This window comes from Scomber scombrus, chromosome 8 (genome assembly GCF_963691925.1).
Source record: "Scomber scombrus chromosome 8, fScoSco1.1, whole genome shotgun sequence".
Taxonomy (NCBI): Eukaryota; Metazoa; Chordata; class Actinopteri; order Scombriformes; family Scombridae; genus Scomber; species Scomber scombrus.
The window spans coordinates 10,428,471-10,449,710 of record NC_084977.1 but is presented as its reverse complement, the minus strand read 5'-3'; the positions used below and the strand labels follow the sequence as shown (position 1 = coordinate 10,449,710).

General features: G+C 39.1%; 2 protein-coding genes across 2 annotated transcripts; one reads left to right on the top strand and one right to left on the bottom strand.

Moving 5' to 3' along the window:
* Positions 1 to 428: 428 nt before the first annotated feature.
* On the bottom strand, positions 429 to 13,856 carry hook1 (hook microtubule-tethering protein 1). Its single transcript, XM_062424669.1, has 22 exons — positions 13,723 to 13,856; positions 11,784 to 11,869; positions 10,706 to 10,778; positions 10,153 to 10,203; positions 9,245 to 9,377; positions 8,861 to 8,928; positions 8,556 to 8,618; positions 7,584 to 7,667; positions 6,126 to 6,289; positions 5,893 to 6,033; positions 4,415 to 4,616; positions 4,163 to 4,273; positions 3,977 to 4,064; positions 3,818 to 3,884; positions 3,584 to 3,724; positions 3,312 to 3,399; positions 3,023 to 3,054; positions 2,834 to 2,916; positions 2,625 to 2,725; positions 2,407 to 2,508; positions 2,237 to 2,305; positions 429 to 2,162 (listed from the first exon to the last, which is right to left on the bottom strand). The coding sequence occupies exons 1-22, from the start codon at positions 13,765 to 13,767 to the stop codon at positions 2,007 to 2,009; spliced, it is 2,148 nt and encodes a 715-aa protein (XP_062280653.1). The 5' UTR covers positions 13,768 to 13,856; the 3' UTR covers positions 429 to 2,006.
* A 2,493-nt stretch (positions 13,857 to 16,349) lies between these two features.
* si:dkey-183n20.15 (RING-HC_RNF170 domain-containing protein) lies at positions 16,350 to 21,215 on the top strand. Its single transcript, XM_062424668.1, has 6 exons — positions 16,350 to 16,456; positions 17,183 to 17,294; positions 17,867 to 17,963; positions 19,454 to 19,527; positions 19,645 to 19,755; positions 20,337 to 21,215. The coding sequence occupies exons 1-6, from the start codon at positions 16,428 to 16,430 to the stop codon at positions 20,676 to 20,678; spliced, it is 765 nt and encodes a 254-aa protein (XP_062280652.1). The 5' UTR covers positions 16,350 to 16,427; the 3' UTR covers positions 20,679 to 21,215.
* Positions 21,216 to 21,240: the final 25 nt, after the last annotated feature.

Here is a 21,240-nt window from a genome sequence, read left to right as displayed (position 1 = left end):
ATACAGCATGTGACTTTTTCCAAAGCTTAAACTATTTTGTCCAGAAGGCAGCAGCAGCAAAATTCTCCCTCTTTTTCAAGTTCAACAGTATTTACTTTTATAAAACCCTTTTAAAAATGAATTCTATTTTGAGGGAATACATTTACATGGTTTCTTGACATGTGTCTTGATATGGTTGATTTGTATAGCAAATTGCTTCTTAATTGTTCCAGGAGGATGCTCTCATGACAGACTCATCTGTACAACACCACCTGTGTCTCATCTGCTCTCTGAATGTTGTTGAGAACAACAGGTGCTAAAACATGTCGATGCTGAAATAAACATTTTTAGCTCTGGGTGGTTTTTGTTCAGCTCTCCTGTGTTTTTCATCTTTGGACCCAAATTAAGGTTGTTGCTACTGAATGCAAAACACATTTTAGAAAATAAGAATGTATTTATTTTTTTCACAAGAAAATCAAAGGCTTTAAAATTTAACTCCTTAAATTCATGATGCCTTCCTCACTTTTCTTCTTTTATAAACAAACATTAATTACACTTGTAGTTTCTATGCCGTGCTACTTGATCATACTTCTTATTTTTATATGAATGACAGCTTTTAAATCAGCAATCTACAAGAATCATTCACTGCTAAGGAAAATAAAAGCGCTTTGACATACAGGACATTTATAGATCACAAATGGCAAAACCATCATAACAGAATGCCTCTAGTGTTATTGCAGACATACAGAGTGAGAAGGCAATCAACAGCCATTTCATGTTCTGAAGCTAGTGCAGTTCAACTTAAGACCCATAATAATAACCCACAATAACAAAGAAAACACCTGCGTCTACAACGCTCTTCACTCTGAACTTCCATTGACACTAAAAAGCCTGAATACATGATTAACTACAATATCCAGCACAATAATTAAAACTCTGAAGTTACAATTTGCAGGTATCATTTGAATGCTTTACCTGGTTCTCACATTTGGATCAAAAGCTGGTGTTTAAATCATGTTTTACATTACAGAATAACAAATTGGTAGATAATAGTCTTGATTACTCACTACTAAATAGATCTTCAACAAATATAAAGGCCTGACAGTTTTCATTTAGAGCATGCTGCCAGTGCAGAAGTCAGACCTCACTCTCAGAAGGATACAAAATACACAATAAAATACACTAGTCCTGGATTCCTTGTGTAGGATTTGTTTTTGCAGTTCCTCAAAGGCTGATCACTGTATAGGATTTTCACAGCTTCACATGATGGGCTTATTCCATTTTAGTAAAAATGTGATGCTTAACATCAGTTGGTGGCCAGCACCAAATATGATGATCATTTTCTCAAAGATGACTTTGGAAAGAAAGACAAGTATTTATCTCTGCAGCTGTCTGCTGGATCAGCTCATTACCGCCCCCTCCACTGCATAGTCTGATGGTACAGCTCTACATACATCAACAATCATCTTAAATTACATTTAGTAGGCGTTACCATTCAAGTGAGCCTTTAAAAAAAATAACATTCATAAATATTACGAGCTCTAATTCTGAATAAAACTGTTAAGCATTCATTTACATTTCTCTCATTCCTGACCAAGTACTCAGCATGACAGGATATGCGAGTAAATGTTAAATTTGAGTACAGCAAGAATTCAGTTGAGTCTGCAGTTGGCAGAGCAAACACAAAGGGCAGAGGGGAAATATGCTCTATGTCAATGGTCGGGAGAGTGTTCACTACTTTAGCTAGTGAGGTGAAAACAGGTTGTGGGTTAATGTTCAACGCAAGGTCAACTAATAGCCAGTGAAATGCAGGATTGTATTCTATAACCTCATCTGGATGACCTTTAGGGGTTTGCCCGATAAGTAAATGCTTATTGATCCCAATAAGCTCATCCTTGACCCCTCCCCCAAGCACTGAGAGCAGATGTGTTTAAGGTCACTTGAGTGCTCACTTGTGGGAGGGAGTGAAGGTAGAGTTTTCCCTTAACTGAATAAGGTGAGACATTTGGCTCTGTGTGTCACAAGGTCTACTTGGAGGTAGTGGCAGGCACGCTGATGGAGAGCGCCCGGCGGGGGGCGTTTGAGACTTGCCGCTGCTGGGATAAGAAGGACTGACCAGGGGACAGCACGGAGGAGGAGCGGCCGAGTCGTGACTCAATGGCCAACTTCTGAAAGCTCAGACTCTGAGGAGAGAGACAGTGTTTAGCCTTTAGTCATGAATCTCAGGGTATAAATCAGAAATCATCTTTGATCTTACCTTGTTATACCACGCTGTGACAATCAGCTTTTCCTCATACTCTCTCAGCCTGGCCTGTTCGCACTGACGCTGAAAGGCAAAATGAAATCAGATAGGTTTGAAAAACATTCCTGAGGAAATATTTGATATTATAACCATTTAACTGTGAACGACTCAAAATGCTGATTTACTTCAAGGTTGAGAACCTGCTTGTCCCGGTCTGCCAGCTGGTTCCTCAGAGACTGGATCTCAGCGGTGGCTGGATTCAGCTTTGGGTCCAGCGCTCGGATCACCTACAAGAAGGGGAAGAAGGCACATTTTTGAACACAGGTCTGAAAAAACAATGACGGGACGCAACCACTAAGATGAGATACAAAACAAAAAGAGAAATGATACTCCCATCACTCACATTGCGAGCTTTTTCCAGGTACATCTTGTACCTTTCTTCCATGGCTCTCATGTCATCATCCTTCTTCTTCAGAGCTGCCATCAGCTCATCCAGCTTTAAGGCTAAGAGACGTAAAAAGTACACGTCATTATGTCACTCATATTGTGCAGTGTTGAGGACAGGTTTGCAGTTTCCACTCCAGAGGTTGCAAAATCAGACACAAGACTTACAGGTTTGAGTGTTGTCAGGCTGAAGGTCCTCCAGCAGCTCTTTCTTCTTCATAATTTCATCTTGGGCCTCATTCAGCTGGACCCTGAGGAAACAAATTGTGTTTCTTTACCTCCATCTACTGGAGAAAACTGAAATTCAATTTAATACTCTCAACCTATGTGTATCACTGACCAAATATTAACACTTACATGTGTGCATCGAGTTTCCGCTTCAGGTTTGACTGAAAAAAAGAAAATAAAGCAGATTTCAAAGCTTCTACAAATACAAATGTTAAGTAATTAATTTTTCACTGCAAAATAAACTAAATGCAATGTATGGACTTTTACCTCTAAAATCAGTTTAAATACTGACTGAAAACATAAAGCAATGTGATTAATTTCCACAATACCATGCAAGTACAAAGTCTGACAGCCTAATGAGATCAACTCTGTGGTACATTTTCTCTGTACTGGTGCCATTGTGTGACAGCACACTCACATCATCAGGTTTGGCTGCCTGACTCTGCAGAGCCTTTTGGAGGTCCTCAACCTGCTGCTGCAGCTCCCTGACCTGCTCTCGGCTCAGTCTGCAGATTGATCACCATGCAGGAAGGAAACGGCAACATGTAGGAAGAGTGAATTCATAAATTAAGTTAACAGAACACATCAGGACACACAATATATCAGAGTAAATAGGAAAGCAGCCAGTGGCTATGAAGAAAACAACCTCTACATCTGGCTGTATTACAAAGACAAAAAAACTCTGTTAACCTGTTCTCAGTGTCCAGTTGACTACGTGTCTTATGTGCTTCCTGAAGCTGGGCCTGTAGAGTAGCAATCTTCTCCCTCTCACATTCTTCCTGCTGAATTCTCAGCATCTTGTTCTCATGCTGCAGCCTGATGAACTTTTCTCTAAAAAAACCCCGCAAAAAACCCAGCAGAAACATAAAGTCAATATTCACAGACAAAAAATAAAGAAAAATTCTGTCAGAAACTGTCTATTACCTGTACTCAATGGGTATTAATTCAGCTGCCAGGTTATCATGGCTGGGGCTGCTGGAAGGAATCATTCCTACATGGAAAGAGAGTTTGGACATTTTTGAATCATCAAAGAGACAAGTGGCAAAGTAACAGCATTGTCAGATTTGGATAGCCATGAGATACCTGCTTGGGAGAGTTGGTGCTGTTGAGCCTGAGTGCAGCGCAGCTCCTCGTTGATCTCCTTCAGAGAATCTCTCTCGATGATGATCCTCTGGTGATTAGGAGGACCACAGAACAAATGTTAGTAAAAGGTGTAATGAACACAATCCTCCTGCCAATTCTTCACACTTTTAAAAAAAGCTGCCACACCTCTTTCTCCTTCATCACAGTTTCATGCTTTTCCTCCAACTTCTTCATCTCAAAGGCCAGGTTGTCTGCTCGCCTCGACTCCTCAGACAACTTCTTGTGTAGCTCCTGGACCTGACAGAAAACATGTGAGAGTATGTATTAAAAGACAAAACAAAGTGCAACACTTTTTTAAAGCTATTCAGCTTAAAGAAACGTTCAAATGTACATATTAAACCACATAAATTTATACTGTAGATTTATTTTAGGATTTACCTGTCTCTTGTATGTTTCGAGCTGTGCACGTGCAGCATTGGCCTTGCGCAGCTCTTCCTCCAAACTGACAGTGTTTTGCATGTAGGTCATGTTATTCTCCTCCAGCATCTTCATCTGCCTCTTCAGATCACCCAGATTCTCCAGCTTACGCTTGTACGTGTCCACTGAGGCCTCCAGCATCACCACACGATCTGAGCAGTTCCTACAGTAGATGAATACGAAACAAATACACAGATATCAATGAACAAGCTTATAAATCATCAAGCGCACATGTAGAAAGGAAGTTTAAATGCAGCACTCAGGTTGACCACTGCAGTTGCACAGAGCCAACATCATTTACCATAAAAACCTGTGTATAAGATGCACCTTTAATGCAATATTTTTCATTGAGTGGGGTGCGTCTTATACACCGGTGTGTTCTATTCACCAGTAAAATATAGAGAAAGTTTGGATCTGGATATGATCATAGGAATGTAAAAGACCATCCAACATTAAGAACAATAACTATAACTGTAAAGATAATGATGTGAGCGTCCACACTTATGAACTACATCATCCTGTAAACAGCTGTGTCAGGCACACGCTGTGCTCCAGCTGTTTCAGGCAGCTAATGAAAATAGACTATTGATGACCCGTTAATGCTGTATGCTGTACAGAAAAATGATTGTGTGTTGATCAGAAGTATTTCAGGACACTTGTTGCTGTGATGTTTCAGTAGGTATTGTATTTACAGACCAAACTGATGTTGAAGTATAAAGTGCAAAAGCACGACTCGGGTGCCGTAGTCTATTTGCGCACAGCAACAGCTCTCATGAAGAGTTTTTGGGACTCGAGTAAGCACACAGGTACACACTGTATTAAATATGTAAAGTTACTGTGTTTCTTTAAAATGTATAATTGAAACCAGCCTAACCCGAAACCAGTCTGAGTTAATATACCGGTCCAGTACAGTTAAGCAAATCCTTACTGGACCATTAACTATCAACCCGACACCGTCTTTAATAGAAAAGCGTTTTTCCCAGCATGACACTCCCCAAAATAGACGTCTTATACACCGATGATGATGACAGTTTTGGTTGAGTCTTATGTTACATTGGGTATTGATGTTATTCCCCTTCTTTTCTGTGTTTGTACCTGTGCATGAAGTCACCCCTCTCTTTCAAGGCCGGTGGAGAGCCATGTGTATGCAGGTTTTTATTCTAGCCAAACACAAAATCAGTTAATTCCACTGATTAGCTCCATCTGTCTAATTAAGGTGTGTGCTAATCAGTGAAATCATTACCTACCCTCCCTCAAACTAATTGGCCCAGGTGTCTGCTAATCTCTCATTAGCAGGCAACATAAGATGTACTTTTGTCCGCTGAAGAATCAAAATAGCTGTTTACTCTGTGTCCAGTCTTGTTTTTAATATCATTTTTACATTTTTGTGGTCTTCACTAAAAAAAAACTTCACTGCACTTCCCCACACAGACACAAACCTCAGAACGTCGAGCTCATCTCTGAGTGCTCGACACTCTTCTGCCAGGCTGGTGAGCTCATCATTACGGTGCTGGACCTCAATCAGCTGCTTCTCCAGCTCTTCACAGTGGATCCGGTAATCATCCTTTGCAGCCTCCAGCCTAAAAGATGCAAGAATGAATACTCGCTCAGACTCCAACAAGCAGAGTGTGGTCACTACAATACAGGACATTTATCCAAAGATGAGACAAACCTGAAGTTCTCTTCCTGCAGAGCCTCTAGCTGCTGCTGTAACTGGCTGTGTTTCCTCCCTGAGGGTGTGCTTGGGTCGTCAAATGTGTCCAGCTGATTGGCTCGGTCAGTTAGGACGTCATTCTCGGCCAATAAGCTGTTCCGTTCCTCTTGAAGAATGGCCACCTGTCCGGGTATGTTATGGTGTTAGACCTGCTCTCACTGATGTGGATTAAATATACAATTTAAAAAGATCCATTAAGTCAGCAGGAAGATACTGTGAGGTTAAATCTCTTGTTGGTCAATTATTTCATGCAATGCAGAAAAGTCACATCCTAGCATCAAAAGACCGACCCTTTCCACTACAGATAACGCTCTCCCTCTCCCAGCTGTTTAAGCAAACTTTGCAGTTAATCCATGCTGGAAGCAGACCACAGACAGAGTGCATTTTAAGCAAACATGTTAATACGTGGTTAGTCTTACTTCTCACCCACCATTTCCCCGATACGTACTTTTTACCACCAGACTCTGGATTATTTATCTGAGATTAATTTAATTTAACAACAAAAACAAAACAACTTCTATGAACACTGAATTTTCAAAAACATATGAAATTGAGCCTTTTACTTCCATTCTCCTATTTCATGAAATATATAGCCAAGTCTCCAGTTTATTAGGTAGCTTAAATGAATGCAGTCCAAAAAAATATACCTGCTTCATGAAGGTTGTAAAGTTGCATTTTTGTAGAAACTGTTAAAAAAGATGTTGATTCAACTCAACGGCAACTCCAAAATGACCATAAAATTTGACCATAAAGTTAAATTAACACCAGTTTAAACAACAACTGAACATTATAACCTTCATGAAAGTACAGCTGCCTTTGTTTTAGCGAGGTGTACTCAATCAACTGGCAAATAGGTGTAAGTGTTACAAAGACAAAGATGCATTTAGAAAATGGATTATTGTCACAAAGATTAATTCCCTGAGTAAATTACTGGAACCATACAAAAGCCCGCTAAATATTTAAATTCACTGCACACTGTGCCACAAACAGAATCCAGATTGAGCCATCTGTTAGCTGAGTTAGAGTAAACAGTTGAGCAGCTGGTTTAGATGGGTTTAGTTTTGCTGAACGGTCAGCCATACTATACTTACCTCGCTGCGACCAGAGATGAGCACGACTGGGGACAGAACAAATAAATCTGTCAAGAGTCCAGTTGAAAGTGTGATCAGTACCTAGGCGAGATTTTGTTGATGTCTGTACAATGCTGAGGCCCTTCAGTAGTGGCAGAGCATGGGGCTAGATGCCACAGTGGGAGCCAGTAAAAAGCCCAGACTATAAGCCTGCAGTCTTTCTGCCACAGCAGCTCCAGACAATGGAACCAACCATTACAGCGAATTACACAACTGCTGTTTATACTGTACCAGAGGCACACATGTGTGTGTTTGCACAGAGCGTGTGTATGGGCTCTGGATTCACCTGTATATCCAGCTCTTGACAGCGCTGGGCTAAAGCTTCCTTCTCTGCTAAAAGTTCAGTGAGGTCCTCCAAAGCTTTTTTGAGCTGGAAACATGAAGGGAGAGCAGAAAGACTTATGTTAACTCGCTAGAAACAAGCACACACACAGACTGTTTTACTGCAATATTTAATGACAGCAGATACAGTCCCCATTTTTGCTCTTGACGTCCTCAAGTGTCTTGTTTTGTCAAAACAAATATATTCAAGTTTATTATCATAGAAGACTAAAACTATTTGAGAAGCTAGAATCAGAGAAACTTTCTTAAATTAATTGATCAGCTGTTGTAGCTCTAAAGCACTGCACTGTGCTGTAAAGAGAGCCTGAGGTGACACCTTTTTTTTTGGCAAAAGAAATATTCAGTTTACTATCATTGAAGACTAAAGAAACAACTGTGCTGTAAAGTCAATATTTGAACTTTGAGACTCTCTGTGCTGTGATCAGGCTCTTCCTCAAAGGTTGAGATGTATGAATGCTGTTTTAAACTTTAGCTCTGAAGCTAACTTATCCTGGTGACTGGTCCAATTTACACTTTAGCGCTGAAAGGATAAGCCAATAAATTGAGAAAGGTTTGGATTTCTTTAACATTTAAATTTTTAAGTAATTTATTAATTACTGCCTGTCAAAGAACCAAGGTTTTACTTGCTTTTCTCTGTTTCATATCACTGCAAACTAAGCAACAAACAAAAAACAGACATGAGTTTCAAATGAACCTTACACATATGTTACAATGCTGCAGTTTGCACATCTTTTTTATTTTGTTCTCTTTGCAGTTAAAGTTATAATCACAATTAATATATGGTTGATGTTTATATATTACATACTCCATAAATTGGGGATAAGATAGCACCTCTTAATTCACATGGTTGGATAATTTCACAGAGGAAAGTACCAATTACATCAATGAAAGGTTTCTGTGTGATAATAACACTGACCTGCTGTTCCAAGTCCCCCGACAGCTCTGCTCCAAATGGGGCCATGGTTTCTTTACTCATGAGCTGAGGAGGGAAAAAAACACACCCCGATTCATTACATAGACTCATTAGCTGAAAGTCCTTAACCTATTTTACCCAAATATACACATGTAATCTAACCTCTCTTAACAATTACTGCTGCTGACGTCTTTGCTGATGGGGCCAGATTTCAAAAGTTATAATTTAACTGCTCAGCAAAGATTTTCTGATATTTTTAAAATCTCTAATCTGACTGACATAGAAACTTGGCAAAATGATGGACTGACCTCCTGGATAGCCGTCATGACGACATGCTGCACAGACTCCTCCAAGGTCATGATGATCTGAATGTATTCTGGCAAAAGGTGAAACAAAGATTTACACACCTAGACACTAAATACCTCACTTTAGTATTTCCCAGTTTATGTGTCCCACTTTCTGCTACTGATTTTCCAGCCACGCTGCCTGATTGGCTCTGCTTTTGTCAGTGGCTTGGCAGGGCAATAATCAAACATTGTTTAGCTGACAGTCCTAACCTAACTAGATTTTCATTAAACAATTCCCCTTTTTATCTACACTGCACAGCACACGTTTAAATGTAGATATTCAAATATCTGTTTGGGTCCAATATGTGTGAATAAATTGCGTGTAAGATATAGGACGCCACATACCTTGTTTGCGTTCACATTTGACAGCACAGCCCAGTATGAGCTGCAGCAGCCTCCCCAGCTCTACAGGGTCTGAATGCTCTGCCACCATGGCCAGATCTGGCATGCGGAAGTCAGAGATCTCCTCTGCTAGGACCTAATGATACAGAGACAAAGATAATGCACTCAACAAATAAGTGTTCACACTTTACACATTTAGAGTAAGTGAAACATAGTTCCATCTGCCAACAACTAAAATACCATCAATTTGCTGGCTTCAGCTTCAAAAATGTGATACTTTCACACTTTCCTTTGTCATATTAGACTGCAAACTGAATATCTTTGGGGTGCTAATCAGACAAAACAAGACATGAAAGATATAACCTTTGACTCAAAGAAAACAATTAAGCAGTAGAATAATAATGGATCAATAATGAAAATAATTGCCAGTGTTTCAAAATGGTGAATCCACAAATATGCAAATAAACTATTCTTCAATTTTAAGTGTTTGATTCCACATTGTTATAATTATAGTTGATGATTTATAGCTTTAAACATAACATAATATGGTCCCAGAAACCGGTCACCTAATAACTTTTGTGTTTTAATGTGGTATCAGTGCTATGACTGAGGACACACAACATTTCAACATGAATTCCCCTAGCAAAATGGGTCTAAACATTTTTGGGCTGAAGTAGTACCTGATATTGTGTTTATTGATATTCATATTATAGATGTTAATGTATGCCAGGCTTGAGCTGCTTGGTACTTGTTTTGATCTCAACTGCACACTGTATTTTCCTCATACATGGCTCCTGGGTCCTGTGTTACTAAAACAGTGTATACTACAACTCCCACAAGAACTCAATAAACACATTAGAAAACAACTGTGCAAAAACAAGGAGGATACTGTGCACATAACCACTACATACCTCATTATAATAGTCAACAACCATCTGAAGAATCTTCTTTAGGTTGCTCACCTGAGGATATCACACATGAGATTATGAAGATAGTTTATTAAAAAAAAGGACAAAATTCCAACAGAGAATCTCTTAATATAATGTATGTTCACGCAAAGAAAATGAAGACTTTTCAAATGTACACATGTGAGAATATAATTGGGAAGGAAGAAGCAGGGGGGATATTATCAGTGTGTGAGAACAGAAACAAAGAGTACAGACAGGGAATGGGAAGCTTTTTTTCTCTACATCACGCCGTTGCCACATGAACACTGCAAAGCAGACTTTCTCACAGATATTACATATAGTGAACAGATCTGGACACACATACATGTACACATTTCACTAGAGGAGTCAGAGTGCAGGCTAAACCAGGAGAAGCAGCACCCCTGGAGCCAGTAGTAGGTCAGTGTCATGGACAAGTTTGGCAGGAATGAAGCTAACACAGGAGGGTTCAGCAAAACACAGGGAGAAAAGTCAGAGAGGACAGGTGGAGGATGTGGGAGATGTCACTGCTCTCTACCTTCAGTCTCCAGTTGTCATCAACATCTGTTTTAATGCGACCGAGCCATCCATCAGAAAACCACGCTGGGTCTCTGCAACACACACACACACACACACACACACACACACACACACACACACACACACACACACACACACACACACACACACACACACACACACACACACACACACACACACACACACACACACACACACACACACACACACACACACACACACACACACCTTAATAAATCTAAATCTACACAATTTCTCATTAATAGTGAACAACAGAGTACCATTCAAGGCTTTACTTTCTCTAAACCTTTTTACTTTAGTTATTTCCTACATTTCTGAGAATCTACTTTAGAAACGTAGGATAGTAAAAGCCTCTTGGGAGGATTTTTCTCCACACAGAAACATAATTCTCACTCACTTAAAACACAGTATACCTTTCTAGCTTTGGTGTATTTTGGACTAAAGGCTTCTGTCTTTGGAGAAACTGGCCAAGTCTTCCTCTACAATGTATTTCTCTGTAAATGAATAAACACTGGTATAGAGCTGCAACGATCAACAAAAATGAATCTATTTTGATGACTTAACCATTGTTTTTTTAAGAACAAATAAAACTACTGATTTGCTGGGTTCAGCTTCTAAAATGTGGTAAGATACAACCTTTGTGACAATGTAAGATTGTAATGCTAATTTGTCTGTCTAACTTAAATTAATTATAATCAATCAATCAAAAGAATATTCTGCAGATTCATCGATAATGAAAGTCATCGTTAGTGCAGCCCTAGACTGTTCTTCAAATTGTGATGTTTAAAGTGTATTAGAACAATTATTTGCAGCTGTGTGGCAAACAGCATCCTCTATTTTAGCTGTTTTATGCAGAATTACTTTATGCATACTTCAGTTTGTCTAATGAATAAACAAACTATCCCAACAGTTTGCTGTGATTTGAATTATTCGAAGCAAACAAGACTGGCTGTAAATAAAGAAATGATCTGCAGAGCAGCCAAATATCATGATTAATGAGGAGGTTAGAGACAGCCTATATGTGTGCCTACGTGTGTGTGTGTGTGCTCGCTCACATTTGATGCAGTGCCTGTGATATTGCAGCTCCAGTGGTCAGCTCCTCCACCGTTCTGCAGGGTGCTGAAGTGTTGAAGGTCTGCAGCTGAGAGGCAGAAAACATTGTGAGGATCCAAGCAGAATGCAGGAAATAATGCAGTACACTTCACCACTGAAGGCTTTCTCCATAACACTGCAGATGTGCTGACGTAGTGTAATGCAACTAATCCACTACGAAGGAAGGATAAATAAAGGAGAGAAGAGGGGATAGAGGACAGGGATGCACTGATGGGTAGATTGAGGGATGACAGGTAATGGTTGAGGTGGAAATGTACAAATTACCTATACAGCATACATAGATTATGGATCATGCTTACTAAATATCTGTGTAAGTGAAGCAATTCAATTCATCACCAAATGTATGATCTATGACCTTTTCATACTGTAATCACTTTGTTTTGTCTTGAGTAAATGTCTCACCAGATCACATGTTTTGTCTAGTGTAGGCTAAATTAGTGTCTTGTCAGTTATGAATAGGAATTTGACAAAAAAACTTGTTTTAATGTGTATGATACACATAATCTAAGAAGTAATTGTTATAGAGGGGGAAGTGAGACTGACAAAGAGCATAAACGGTGCAAGAGAATAGTCGCACAAAGGTTGCATGAATATAGTAAGTTACTGATCACGCATTTCTTCTTCAAAGCTTGCACTGATGCACTGTTTCCATGCGCATACACAGAAAAAGTCTTGAACTCAGAAGCCTGGACTGAGATTTTTGTTTAAGTGTAGAGTTTCCAAGACATGGTATTGACTTAACAGTCATAACGGCTTCTCTGCTAAAATGAAGATGTAAATAATTCAAGCAGCAGCCATGGTGTAAAGTAAACCCCTCTGACTGTCTTTGTAACATCCTGCTGTGTTCAGTAATTACTAAAACTAAACCTTGACACAATCAGTGAAAAGGTTCAGCGCAAAATAGAGCTGCAATAATAATAATTGATTACTCGATTGGCAATTGGATTTACAAATTAGATTATCATTTGAGTCATTTTTTCCAGCAAAAATGCCAAATATTTTCCAGTTTCAGCTTCTCAGATGTGAGGATTTGATGCTTTTCTGTGTCATATATATTAGTTAACTGAATCTCTTTGGATTTTTGAGGTATTGGACAGTTGATCAGGCAAATTACACATTTGAAGATGTTAAAATGGGCATTTTTCACTATGTTCTTACATTTTAAAGAAAAAATAATTAACTGTGAAAATAATCAGTAGATTCGTAAATCACAAAAATAATCATAATCTCTTTAAAATTTAGGTAGCTAGCATTAAAATGAAGTCCACCATTTGTGGGAAACTTTAATTTGACTTCTGCTTATGCTTTCAAAAATATTGGTGCATTATTACACACCTTGACTGATTAAGTTTAGCTGCAAGACAATTAACAAACTGCTCAGCCCATCTGAGTAACACACAGGACGGCCAACAACAACATCAATTCACACCTAACTTACGGGAACAGGTGCACTAAATAAATAAGTGTTAGCGACATAACGTGAGCAAAAGAGCGAGATCCCACAAATAACTCCCAGTTAATTGGATTGTTAGTGTAAATCCAGCAAGGATCAACTAAACTGCAGGGTATTGTTGTCTTTGTGCCTCCTGAGTAGCAACATTATATCTATCCGACCGGAGGCTCGACACCTTTAACGTTAACGTTAGCTGACGGCTGGACGGACTGTTGCTACAGCGACGCTCAAATGAACAAATGAAGCTAATCTATGTAATACCGAAGCACAACGATTCATAGTAGACTAGCCAACTAACAACCATTTGCCCCACTTCATATTCTACACATTTACTCTCAGCTGCTTAAGTATTTTTGTTTACACCCCACTGCCTACAAACAGGTAGATGAAATCACACATTCACACAAGCTAAGCGTTTAAACACTCACCCATATTATCAGGCTCTCGACCAACACCGTTTTATTCTCGTCCATTTGTTCCCTTTTAGCTAAAAGCTAAAATGTTTTTCTCCACCTGTCAGCAAAGCTCTTCCGCTCCTCCTTTCCTCTGCATTTGACCTCACCTGCTGCCAAGAGGTAAATCTCAAACGACAAATACGTAGCATGGATGGCTTTTACGGTCGCTCCGCTATGAAAATAACGCAAGGTGTACGCGAATGGCGCAGCTCCTTAGGCGATTTGACGTTCACTTGTGTGCAGGCTCCGGTAGAGGTAAAGTAGGATACAACCCGGAGCCAATCAGCATTGAGATATGTGAAGATTGACTTCTGTCCTGCTTGTCTGTAGCCAATCAGAGCAGTGGTCAGCGATTTTTATTACGCCCCATTATCTGGACCAAATCAAAACATTTCTGATGTGTGTAATTTTCAGAAAGCGGATAACAACTACACTGAGAGAAAGACTTTGATTGGATCACATAAGTTAATCTACTTTTAATCAAAGAAAACGACTTTCGAAAAGAGATCCCAAGCTCATAATTATAGAAAATGTATATCTTAATTATGAGAATTGTTATGATCCCAACCTGCAAAAACTGGGGGGGGACGTATGTTTTTTGTAATTTATGAGATACTGAGTCAATAATGTGACAAGGAAGTCATAATTGTAAGATAAGATCATTTTCTTGTTTGGTTTGCTCAGGTCGCTTCAGTAATTGCAGTGTACAAAGTTATGACAGGCCTAGTGTACAATATTAAGATGTGCACAGATGTAACTGTAGAAAAAACTGATAACTTCACAGAAAGAAAGTATGTCATAAAAAAGAGGGGAAAAAATGAAGTTATAATGCATTATAAATGATTTATTAGAGCAATCGAATGTCATGTATTGTTAAAAAAATGTTCCAACCAAAACGAGTTACGCAAAAAAAGTGTTGCAACCATGATAAATGCCACAAAGAAATGCACTTACTGTAAACATCAAATTAACTATTGTAAGTAGGCTATAATTGTTGTGCTCACAGTACTTCACTTCTTTATGGAAAGCATTTTTTTTAGTATATATAGCCTAACATTGTTAGTATTATTATTGTTATATATTTTTTTATTGTCAAACATCATCCTGTCCGCCAGAAGCGCAAGTGCTCAGACCAGCCATAAATCTTAATTACACTTTGTTTCATGTTTGACTACGTGACTACTGTACAAAGCTACATGGCCTTACCCTATAGCCAGCAGAGGGGATCCTTCATAGCCAGTTTGGAATGTTAATCCTTTTTATTCTTTAAGCTTTAATAACTAAACCAGATATCCATTTCTGTAATCTGCCCTGTTCCCAAACAGCCACTAAAAGGCTGGCAGCATGCCAACCATTCTCTGATGGTAAATCATTTCTCATAAACTTCCTCACGTTATCCTTTTATATATCTCACGTGAGGTTGTAAGCAATAGAAATTCAGACACCACACTGCTCCACATACTGACAGCTGTTAGTCACTCTGAGATAAGAAGTTTCACATGAGTGTGGAATTATTTTATTTATTTATTTCCATTATGGAAAATTTCAAATAAATCTTATACAAGCTGAGAGCTCAAACAAAACGAAGCTGACATGCACATATGCAAGTTCATTTGAATTTACAAAGCATTCTTACATTAGTCTAGAGCAATGGCGTGTGTGTATAAACTGAGACTGGACTTCACCCATATGGCCTGTGGAAGCATCCTTTTAAAATGTCAACTGTTTTATCTACTGACCTCTGCCACTCGGAGACCCTGACCCACATTAACTGATGGCAGCTATTTTTAGATGACCCAAACAACATGGACTCCCTCTCTTCACCTTTCATCTCAGGTGAGGCGAAGGGCCAGTGTAAATATTTGCCCGGATATTTCTGCAATGGCTATCACGGTGAGTTATGTGAGGATTATCACATCTCTGCAAATTGTCAGATAAGAGAGGGATGTTTGAATCGCTGACATTTATTTGATAAAATAAAGCAAAATCAGTTAATGTGTTTTGATACATATGGCCAACACCTTTCCTTTTCCTTTCAATTATTCATAGAAATAATAGTAGAGAATGAGAATAATAGTTGAGAAAATGTATATAGTTGAGAAATTGTTGATTTTAAAAAATGGACCTGGATATCACTTATGACAGTGTTACTGTCAGTGACATTCGTGCATTTCACAACCAATAGTTTATGGTAAGAGTAGTAGAATAATGTGAAGCAGGGCCGTTGGCAGAGTAAACTTTGGTAAATGATTGGCAGGGTCAAAAACACAGGTGGGAGGGATCTTTTCTGGCTTTGATCTGGTGGGCGTGTTGTGTGACACAAATCATTTGCCCCAAACCAGACTGAAGGCGGAATATGTTACTTTTTCTGATGTAGTAATTTGAATACATTTACACACTAAGTAAATCACATTAACTGAAATCTTTGTGTCATAAGAAATACGTTTTACATATTTCTTAGGAGTAGTACAGCTGTATACAAAGCACTACATTATTGATCTGACTACACAACTGCTCCCTTAAAGCAACAACACTCAGAGACCAGCTGATATTAGAGGGTGTAGTTGATCATTAACCTGCAGTTCCAATTTATTTTTGTACAGTGATGCTGTCAGGCAGCACTTCACTTCCTTCTAGGAGACCGTGTATACCTTTGAGCTGCCGTTTCTAGCTTAACAATGAACCCCCACAGCAGCTCTCAGTCCAGGTGAGTCTGCTTTTATAACGTATTGATGGCTTTTGGTGTGTTTTTTCAGTGGGGTTGTGCACTGTACTTATAAAACAATCCAGCTGTGGGCTTTAGAGGAAATTTGAGGTGGGAGATTTCTTGGAGATAAAGTGAAATGAATGTGTTTTGATCTCATGATGCTCAGGATCACTCTATGAGAAGCTAAATAGTTGCCTAAAAGTGTATATATTTCCAGCTGGTTTTTGATGACAAAATATTAAGCTTAGCAACAGTTTATTCATTCATTTTGGTTACGTGAATATGTGTGGCATACTTATTTTCTCAAGTATTAATGATGTGTTAAATTAACTGACTGAAAGTGTTATTTTCATAAGCTGATAGAAAATTGTGATGCTGAATGCCTTTAAAATGTATGAAAAATCTTAAAGAATTTTGTTTTATTTTATGATTTATAATATTTTTTACATTCATAGTTTAAATGTTCCATGTAAAAGATAAATCTTACAAAGGAATGCCGATTAAGCTTTAACATTTTTAGGTAAACAGCAGTCCTGATGGATAATAATCTGTCAAACAGCTGTAGTCCAAGCATCAGCATCTGTAATCCACAAACAGAAAAGAGCTGAGCACAATCAACCTTATCTCACGAATTGTTAGTTTTGTGTTGGTATCTCTTCAGTTTCTTGCAAATATGCAATATCTAAGGTGTGTTTATCTTTGTCACTAATTCGTGTCACGTTGCAGACTAGATCATCTACCTTCTGAAGGTCTAGCGGGTCAGTGTCACCCAGGGTCATCAAGATCTTTGGTTTGTCAATCGGAGCAGTCAGCATCAGCGTACATGAGCTGCCACAAGGTGAGAGCTTCGGTCACACACACAGATTCTACAGTCCTAAATTGTTATTATCAATTGATATCAGCGGGCTTACAGTGTGAAAACAACCTTACTTCCATTTGGCTGATTTCTCATATTTGAACTTCTTTGAAGGATTGCGTAGATTTGGAAAATTCTGCAGCCTTTAGGGATAATGAAACCCTTTAGAAAAAACCTGTTTTTCCTCACGTCTGAACAGTGACAACAGAACAAACTTAAAGTTTGCAAACAATATTATTAATGTAATCATATTAATCATCACACAGGCACTCCTGTATTTTTATTAGTGCTTTTATTGGGGTCACAGTCTGGTGGAGAGTGTTGCTTCCAAGCAATGATAATAATATCACTATTTATATCTCTGATTTTAGTGTAATCAATGTCTCTCAGCACTTATGCACTATGAAGGATTATCAAGAACGTTTCTATAATACATACAGTAATTCCATATGATTATTATGATTATTTACGTGTCACCTCTTTCTCTGCTCCATATTTTAACACCTACTTTTCTCTGCTTCCTCCTTCCTGTATTTCTTTTCATATCTGCACAGTTATGTCCATCCACAAGCCAACAGGACTGGCACTGTCCTGTGTGTCTGCAGACGGCCAACTTCCCAGTCCAGACCAACTGTGGCCATTTGTTCTGTGGTAAGAGATGAAAAACACACACACACACACACACACACACACACACACACACACACACACACACACACACACACACACACACACACACACACACACACACACACACACACACACACTCTCTCTCTCTCTCTCTCTCCCTCTCTCTCTCTCTCTCTCTCTCTCTCTCTCTCTCTCTCTCTCTCTCTCTCTCTCTCTCTCTCTCTATCTCTCTCTCTCTCTCTCTCTCTCTCTCTCTCTCTCTCTCTCTCTCTCTCTCTCTCTCTCTCTCTCTCTCTGTCTCTCTCTATGTCTCTCTCATATAGTGGTTCTATAAAACCAGGACTAGACTAGGTCTGTTGTTTCATTCACGTACCTGTTCACTCCATCACCCATGAGCTTGGATTCATTCATTTTTATTCATTCTCATGCTTGCCCACTTGTTACATCAGGTGTTTATATCTTTTGATTGGTTGATTTCATTCATTGGCAGATCGACGTATCGTCAGTGTACTGCAGCTGTGTGTCTCAGCCTTCAGGCCTGTCTGTTCAGCTTTCAAAAATTAACCGTTGCCATGGTTTCCCAACTCTGCCTCTCATATTACAGCAAACAAAAGGTGTGCAGTTAAATAAGATGAAGTGCAGCTAGTCACTAAAACCCAGTACAATACATTCAAATCTCACATAACTACATCTGCTCCTGTTGTATAATTAATAATAATTACATTGTACTTTCAAAGTTTCAAAATGGTAAAACCTTTATGGGTTGTGTGATGTTGCTGTTACACTACATGACTCTCATACAAACTAAGCAAAGATGAACTTTTTATTACCAGAATGGAACAGAAAAAAGAGAAGTTTGATTAATGCATTCCCCAAGGCTGTTCAAGTAAGTAGTAACCAGATAACTTAGCTTAGCCTCACCAGACTTTACAACTGATAATATACAGCAAGAACAGCTGTGCCAGATGACTTGAGAGGTTTGGGTGGTTAGGGTTAGGGTTACGGTTAGGGTACTGATGGCATTCAGTGCTTAAAGGCAGGCAAGAAAACCCTAATGTCAATGCTAGCACAAAGTGGAGGCCAGTGTAGCAATTTGGGATCAAGTCTGTGAAAATTTCAAAATTCTCTTCAGGTCTGATTTTTGCAGTCATTTTACAGCCATGTTTCTAACATACTGTACATGTTAATGGCACAGATGCACACCTGTTTAAACCTTGATATTACAATATCTGTCACAGATTACAAAACTATGTCTACTCTTGCATACACTTTCCTTCACCTTTAGATTAATTTAGACACCTAACACAGTTCCCCACTTACTTGTATTTTACCTCTGCCTTTCCTACCCAGAGCCTCTTCAACACTTGATTAACCTCTGTCTCTATCATGCAATACTGTATCTTGGTTGTATGCTGAGTGTCAATGCAATTTTTCACACATATGCATATGGCAGCACAAGTGATAGATGATATTTGTAGAAAAGGTGTTGATTCATGTGTTTGGTCTTGCAGCTCCTTGTTTGATCGCCTACTGGAGACATGGGTCATGGTTGGATGCTATCAGCTGCCCTCTCTGTAGACAGAAGGTAGAGTATGAATGTTTTTTTGTGTGTTTTTAAAAAAAAAAAAATTGATTAGAAAAAGGGTGAGAGACAGCTTCAAACCTGTGTGTATATGGAATAAAAATGTTTGGGTCTTTTCAGGTCAGCGTGCTGTGCCATCTATTTAATGAGAGTCGATCAGACCGACAATCAAAGGAAGTTCTTGGAGAAATCACAGATTACAACAAACGTTATTCTGGAGCCCCAAGACGGGTCAGTGCTCTCATTTTCAGACAAAACACCAGTGCACCAAAACAGTAAACACCTAAATAAATTCACATTATTGATTTTCTAATGACAGAATTTTCTTTAAGCCTTTCAACTGTTAATTGTCCTTGTTCTCCCTCTTTTAAACTGTGTCTGGTTGTGTAAAGGTATCAGAGGATGCAATTTCGTGTACAGTCCTGAATGTGACACCAGATTAGATCATGGGAAAGATGAGAATTTCTCTACCATTCCTTCTGATAATAGCTTTAGTAACAGGAATACCTCTTTCGCAACCTTGACGATTTATTGTCCCATTCAACTGCCAACATTAGACAACAGAGGTGTCTGGTTAACACACCTGACAGACACACATAGTTATTCTATCTTGGATGCCTCAGATGAGCAATTCTTACTCTTTGAAATACCGAAATGTGGCCTTGAATAACCTTTATGTAGTTTTATAGTTGAGTTTTAGAGACTGACAGAAATCTAAAACTCTATTTCCATACTTTAAAGTTGTGTATTAAACAGTTTGGCATGTTTTCACTCTCTGACGTGTCATCTCCTCTGCATACTGACCTCTCCAGGTAACAGACTACCTGTGCGACGCGCCTCTTCTCCTGCAGTTACTGGCACGTGGCCTGGGCACCATTGGAGGACTTGTGTGGCTGTTTTTCTTCAGGGTGGCGCTGTGCTGCGTGGGGACTGTGGTGTCCATCTCCTCCACTTCTCTCGACTCCGTCTCCTCATCGTCAAACCCCCTAGAAACAGACCCTTCCTTCTGCGGACTGCTGGGTGTCCTGGATGACTTGGTGGTGGTCATTCTGCTCCTTATCTGTGTTATCAATATCAACCAGCAAATGGCGCCAGAGAGAGGACACTCTGCAAATGCTGCAACCTCACAAGGAGTAATGGGGGATTCACTGTAGTTAAATGCTGCTGGAAGGTGCCAGTACGAGCTGCTTGACTGCTTGCTTTATTGGATTTACTCCTTCTGGCTTTAGTTAGCTGGACAAGTGGATGCAAGAATATTGACAGTAGCACAGCATGGAACAGTGGAGATGTTAGACAGCATCTGAGCCTCTCTGACTGTGGACTCATACTCCAGGCCTGTGTTGAGTGTTTACAGAGCCCATATACTGTAAAAGGAGCATCTAAAATACAATGTAATGCAGCCTACTGGTGCAACTGCAGTTTCAAATGCTCTTTCCTGCGTCTTCAATATGTTAGTTTTTAATCCATATTAGAAAAGGCATTATTTTCTGTTCCATTTACATGAATTAAACTATAGCAGTTTTAAAACCTTGTGTTATATCATAATTTCTACAATTTAAAAAAAAAAAAACAAGTGTCCCTTGTACTCCTCTAACTGGTCAGAAACTCTGCAAGCTCAAGCAAAGCTGTCATGTCAGTACTGTAATATTGCCATCTATGTAAATACTTGATATTGTATGAATGCATGTTTTTATGTCTAAAATAAATATTTATTGA